The 6,855-nt window shown below is 39.2% G+C and overlaps 1 protein-coding gene across 1 annotated transcript in view; it reads right to left on the minus strand.

The window, feature by feature from the left end:
• Positions 1-6,598, minus strand: part of hdlbpa (high density lipoprotein binding protein a) — a 21,134-nt gene extending 14,536 nt beyond the window's left edge. The window contains exons 1-9 of the mRNA XM_051111652.1: positions 6,482-6,598; positions 5,233-5,304; positions 3,622-3,736; positions 3,369-3,532; positions 3,060-3,275; positions 2,003-2,209; positions 1,327-1,542; positions 973-1,179; positions 690-797 (exon numbers count right to left, since the gene is read on the minus strand). Coding sequence (XP_050967609.1) covers positions 690-797; positions 973-1,179; positions 1,327-1,542; positions 2,003-2,209; positions 3,060-3,275; positions 3,369-3,532; positions 3,622-3,697 — 1,194 coding nt within the window. The 5' untranslated portion in view covers positions 3,698-3,736; positions 5,233-5,304; positions 6,482-6,598. The remainder of the gene's footprint in view (positions 1-689; positions 798-972; positions 1,180-1,326; positions 1,543-2,002; positions 2,210-3,059; positions 3,276-3,368; positions 3,533-3,621; positions 3,737-5,232; positions 5,305-6,481) is intronic.
• Positions 6,599-6,855: the final 257 nt, after the last annotated feature.

A 6,855-nucleotide genomic window follows, 5' to 3' on the forward strand; every position in this document is an offset into this window, starting at 1 on the left:
TAGTTCATTCCACCAAAATGTTGATGCTTGAAGTTTCAAGGGTAGTTTTAAGAGTAATCCTTAAGAATCAAGCAACTGAAAGTCAATGAAAGTTCAAGTGTGCTTTCTTAATGTGCAAACCTTTGAGGTTTGTTCTCAAGCATCAAGCAAATACGGCTGAGCTTCCATTCATGTGACCTGTTCATATGTGAATAAAAGCCTAAATCCTGTTCATCACGTCTTTTCAGAAGAGGTTGACTAAATGTTTCATAAGTATTAATTTTGCATCTTCATTAACTTTTTTAAAGCGTTTTACAGCATCAAGATTGGTGTAATAGTCTTTTAATAGAGACATAGAAATCTCAGGTTTCATTAAAAATATTTTTGTTCCAAAAACAGGTTTGGAACAACATGAGGGTTTGATAAAGTACATAGTCATACAATAGCATCTGGCTGTGTATCATATTAGTAGAGCAATATGAAATGAACTAACACATGTGCAGCTCTTGGGTGTTTCTTCTTGGTAAAAGGCCAGCGTCATTCTGAACTTTGTGTGCTGGTTGACGCAACTACTGTGACCTTTGTATTGTCAACTTGACACGTTACTCTGATCAAAACCGTCAAGCCTATCTACGCATTGCCCTCGTTGAGCAAGACAATAGAGAAATCGGGCTTAGCACTCTGACGTGACTAGCAGAAAGTTGACTCACCTTGGGCATTTGCTGCGTGATCTTTGCCAGATTCTGTCCTTTCTTGCCAATAATGAAACGATGAAGCCAAGAGGGAGCAGAGACTGAGGACACAGTGTAGCTGTTGGCCTGTACAAAGAAAGTAAGGGTCAAAGGTCACACAGTCAAACTGATAGCATTTCTGCAATAACATTTTCAATACTTTCCCTAAACTAAATCTAAAGGAGAAGAGTGCAAAAGAGAGCTTGAGGGAAGGAATTCTTGTATTGAAACATGGAGGGGGGAGGAAAACGAGCTTGTTTACCTTGGCATACACTTCAGTGAGTGCCTGGCCCAGCCGGTCTGGCTCCCCACGCAGGATTACTGTCTCTGAGCTGCTGTCGAGGGGTGGGATCTCGACCGAGACGCCGGTCCTGTCCAGGATCTCTTGCAGGGTGTTACCCTTAGGCCCAATCACATACTTGTGCTGAGATTTCTTCACCTCCACTGCAATAGTGGTAGCATTCTTCTTCTGAAATGAGAAAAAGGCCACGTCTCAGACACTTTTGGGTCTATCATTACTTCTTTCACATGGAAATTCAGCCCAGTTTCAGAAGCATACTGTGGATTTTGGAAAAGTCAACTTTTTAAGTCTATTAATTATTCTGTCATGGCTCACCTTTTCCTCATAAATCTTCTTGATCTTGGCTATGGCCAGGGCCACCTGCTCTTTCTCCCCAGTGATGACGATCTCCATTTTGTTCACACTTGGTGGAGGGACATTAATGCGGGCTCCTGTCTCCTGCATCAACTCCCCCACCAGCTTGTTATAAGCTCCAGTGATGAAGGGGTGATACACCTTTTCGATGTTCATTCTCTCCACAGCACGCTTATCCTGCAATAATTTAATGAAACTTTCACTAACTAGGTTGTTTAATAAGCGTGTAAACAAATGAGTCCCACTTCATAGTAGGTGGCCTTAACTACTATGTACTTACATTTAAATTAATCATTTGATACAATGCACTTATTGTGTACATGCATGTTTTTACATTGAACACGTTTTAAAAAAAATACCTGCATGTAATTACATCTGTAATTATATTTATAATTACACTGTTGACACATCCATTACACTTTAAACCACCCATACCACCAAACCCGTCCCTAACCTAACGTATCCCACGTCAATAGCAACAAGTGTTTTGCAATACAATTGTAGTTATTTTTCTGATGCAAGTACACATTAGTTAAGACCATGTAATATAAAGTGGGACCAATAAGTAAATATCCCACATAATCTGATTCATAACTGTGTGATCAAGTAAACAAGGCCTTAAACTAAAGTTCCAGACCTGCTCAGCAGAGATGAGCAGGATCTCATGCCTGGCCTTCTCCAAGCCTTCCTTGGTTCCAGAGATCTTGATGAGGTTACTGGGGTCTTCGGGTCTAGGGATCTGGATCTTGGTGGCAGTCTTCAGCTCGAGCTCCTGTAGCTTCTCCCCACTCTTGCCGATGACAAAACGATGATGTTCCTTGGGGATGGCCACAGTAGCTGAAGCCTGTAGTAAAATAATTGTAGAGGTTACTAAGGATATACAAATATTATAATTCTGGCTGATACAGACAAGCATTTTCATATTTTCATGACCAATAGTGATAAACCACTGAAATTATAAATAAATAAATAAATAAAACATTTTATTTTAATTAAAAAATAAAAATAAAAATAAAGCTGAAGCATTTTAAATAGTACAAGTGAATTTGATGTTCATTTTGAGATTAGCAAAAGAATAATTTTTACCATTTTATTAAATTTGTTTTAACAGTTGTGACCCTGGTCCACAAAACCAGTCATAAGGATCAATTTTCCACTGATGTACAATTTGTTAGCATAGGACAATATTTGGCCGAGATACAACTATTTGAGAATCTGAGGGTGCAAAACAAATCAAAATATTAAGAAAATCTCCTTTAAAGTTGTACAAATGAAGTTTCTAGCAATGCATATTACTAATCAATTGAAGTTTTGATTTATTTACAGTAGGAAATTGACAAACAAATCCTAATGGAACATGATCTATACTTAATATCTTAATGATTTTTGGCATAAAAAGAGAAAACGATCATTTTTGGCTATTACTACAAATATACCCATGCTACTTAAGACTCAGGGTCACACTTAACTTCAAGTGAGTGATTATGGTAATGGTAACTTAATTCAAAAATATGGCAAATGGCGGTACACAAATATCCAATATGGACTAATACAAATTATAAAATAAGTAAAAACCTAATATTGGCTACTAACCAAAACAATACCAATATACTGCACCTTCCTGCAAGTTACCCAAAACATACCATGCTGAAAACATAACAATTGCTAGAATTTTTAACAAAATTATATATTACCTGAGTCTGCAGTCGGGACACAATCTCTTTGCGGGCTTTCATGACTGCGTCATGTTTCCCAGAGACCATAATGGAGAGGCCTTGGTCTTTAGCCATGGAGAGTTCCAGGTGGGCTCCAGTCTTGTGCATAATGTCAAGACATACTTTCGCCTGGTCTCCTTCTCCAAACTGGTTCATGTCCTTGTACTTGCGCTCTTCCAGAGGCACATGGAAAACCTGTATTCATCAAAGCAGAAACCAGTCAAACCCTTGAATCAATACTCTGCAGGTATGATAATGACTCTAACTGTAACAGCTCGATCGCTGCACCTGGGTGATTATTGATGACTTGAGAGGTTTGATCTTAGACGTCCAGGCATTTCCAGTCTCCTGTACCCCCTCTGGCAAAGGCTTTTCAGGCAGAGGGGGAAAGGCATCCTTGTAGGTGGGAAGGCTATCCTCATCTTCGGCACCGCTAGGGCCTGCCACAGCACCTAAAGCGGAGAGAATATACAAAATTCAACATTCACTTTGCCAAAAAACGGTTAACGGCAAGACAGAAATGGCTGAAAGTGCCATGTACCTTTGACCTGCTCTGGCAGGAGGCCACTGCGATGCTCATTAAAGCTTTCTTGCGTAAGTACAGCGACTGAGCTCATGGTCGAAATCCCACGTTTACACGGAGTCCGAGTGTGCCACTAAGAAAAGAAGATAGCACATGCTTACAGCATAAAGGAACAGTGTTTGGCGTATCAGTGAAATTACGACAGAGATAAAACAAAAGACACACTGGCAGTTAAGATATAAACCATTCATCAACATGGGTGGAGCTGAAACCTTTTCACAAAAAAAAAATACATTATAATAATAATAATAATAATAATAATATAGTAATTCACCTCATCTATTTTCCATTTTCACGTTATTAATCTTCCTGTAAACAATTCATATATGTCAGTTCAAACTGTATTTTTTACCTCACAATATTTTTATCTAAAATGACAGTGGTGAAATTACAGACTTCTCCAAACATTTAGTCCGCTTAAACCCCAGCCAATTCTTAAAATCTCCCACCATCCATCCAAGAATCCAATGGTTCTATCACTACTTTTTAAAGTAAAGGGAGAATATAAGCAATATTTTGAAAAATATCTGTCAGAAAATGTGTGATTAGTTCTAAACCATACAAGAAAACACCATCAGTAAAAGCAATTTTAAATGCGACTGATCCATTTTGTGGAAGGTCAAAATTGCCCGTCTGTTACTTTGGCCAAGGGCTAATTCTAAGCCATGGAGTTAGTTGAGCGAGCTCCAAAGCTAAGAGGATTTCCCCACTAACCCTTATTTGCTGTACCCCCAGTATGTAGAGCAGCAAAAAGAATACGTTTCTACTTCATAAACAAAAGTTCCACAAAGCAGGACATTTAATTGAAAACATGCACACCACACCTCAGCGAAATATCTACTTGGCAGACTGATTCCCTACACCCAGTACAGGACTGTGAGAAAAAGACAAGATTATAAATGCTGAGGCTACTGTTACAACCATGCAGCCTTGAGTCCTGAAAGACCACTCATTCGCTGTAGAAATTCCGACGTCAAGACTAACACAGCCCTTTAAGAATAACACAAAGTACGTAGCAAAACTGGTGTGCAGAATGATACAGTAAAATGGAAGACTATCTTCTAGAGATGAAGTAACTCTTGGAGTAATTAACTATAACTCTTGTATTAAGTCATACAACATTCCTTCCAGTTCCCTCTGACAATCTGGCCCCTCAACCCCCCAAATGCAAACTCCAAACCTCTACTTCACAGTACAAGGCTGTTTTAATGTGTTTCTCTGCATGCCCCTGCCAGGGCCTCTTCCTCTGTAGGCCTCCTAAAGACTAGGACCCAGAGGCTAAACACTTCAGACACATACATACAGCTCCTCAAGGCAGATCAAAAGCACTCCAAATAAACGGATCCACGAAACAAACACTAAAAATCCTTCAGATGCTCAAGTAACTAGCTTTTTATAACACACTTAAATCATATGATCACTCATAAGATGTGATTTGATCTTGGTTAAACAACTTGTGACCCATGGCCACAAACACAAGACAAACACAGATCTTGTGGTTCAAAGCAAACATTAGGCTAGTCAGCAAATTAATCTAATAGAAACAAAGACAGTGGTCAATAATCTTACCAGCTAAATGGTCAGTTACCAGATAATCCGTCCTGTAAAGCTGCCCGTACGTGTCAGCCTGCCAGCTTTTGCCTAAAAACAAAACAGAGAAAAGGGGGGGGGGAAAGTCATCAGTGATTTAGATTGGCAGAACTTAGTTACACGTGGCATTTCCTTTGAACTTGCATAATTCGTTTTTAAATATATGCAAATGTGACTCACTAAATAAAAATTAGAAAAAGGAACTAACTTACAAGACTGATTCAGTTCAGTCACCTACATGTTAGTAATACTTACACAAGAGTTTTAAAATATGAAATCATCGACTTGCTTAAAAAAAAAAAGACACATTGGGATCAAAGTGAAATATATAAAGGCTGTGAAACATGCAAAACTAAACAAAAAAACACATATGTTTCTTTAAGTGATGAAATGGCCCAGCGGCTCGACTTGCTAACGTGGCCATTCCTGCGTATGTCAGATTTAAATATGGCGGATTTAGGTTACATTTGCTCTTAGAATAACACAAAAAAGCAGCTGGGGAAATAGTTTAACAGATGTTATTAAGAAGTGTTTTCCGTGTGTAAAAACGAGTTTTGTATGTACATTTTTTACCTTGTTGTATACATGCGCGCTACGTCAACTCATGACACGCCATGCTAACGGCTAACGGGGTAGGAAAGACGGATTCCTCGTTTAACACTTCATAATTTTACAAGAATTCACATTTGAAAATATTTGAATTCCGAGAGGGGTGGATGGATACGTATTTAATCGAATTATTAACGTGTGTTGTTGAAAAACACGACAGTTTTTTTGGTTTGCGGCGATGATAAACTTGTCCTGGCTCTACACCAACTCCAGTAAACTTTAAGGTGCGCGTGCGCGATAGTGACACGTACACCAGCTAGCGTGAGCGCTAACACACACTAGATTAGGAAAACTTTACTCCTATTGATCCTTTATAAACCTAACATCCCGAGAATGACAGCGTCTCACAAGTGTTCACTGAAAACGCGGCCTTTGCTAATGGACGAATGTGAATGTTCAAGTCAAGATCATCATTAGTGACTGTCCACACAAAGTCCACGTAGGCATTAGAGCAAAGGGTGAAACAGTGGGGAGAAATTGTCATGGAGTCGAGCCAGAGCACATTTTCATAGCAAAACATTCAGAACGATGTACGTGTATCACAGATCAAAAAGAAGCAATGCAGATTTTCGGATGTGTCATGTATATAGATTGATTTGCGGAATGAAGAGTGACTTACTTGTGTTTGTGTTCCCGTCTGCCCTGTGTGGTGCAGAAGCTCGTAGTGAAACTCCACTGGCGAAAGGGAGGAGGAGCAGCTTGTGAGTTATATAGCTCAAGCGTCCTCCAATCACATTTCCTCACGTCATATAGCCCCGTACAGATCATACATGTCTTTCTGAAAATGAACGGCTGTAACATGTAGTGGTGGGACGGGGAGGGGGGGTCTTTGGATTCATCTCTGTGAGAAAATTTTGGATCTTTTCACAAGAAACCTTTTTGATTTTTTTCACTCGTTCGTTCTTTCCGGAGGTTACATCAGCAGTACATGGCGATAAATGAATGCACTGTTTATAATGATTCAGTCAGTGAATCATTACTTAATAAACAACG

This window comes from Labeo rohita, chromosome 6 (genome assembly GCF_022985175.1).
Source record: "Labeo rohita strain BAU-BD-2019 chromosome 6, IGBB_LRoh.1.0, whole genome shotgun sequence".
Lineage (NCBI taxonomy): Eukaryota > Metazoa > Chordata > Actinopteri > Cypriniformes > Cyprinidae > Labeo > Labeo rohita.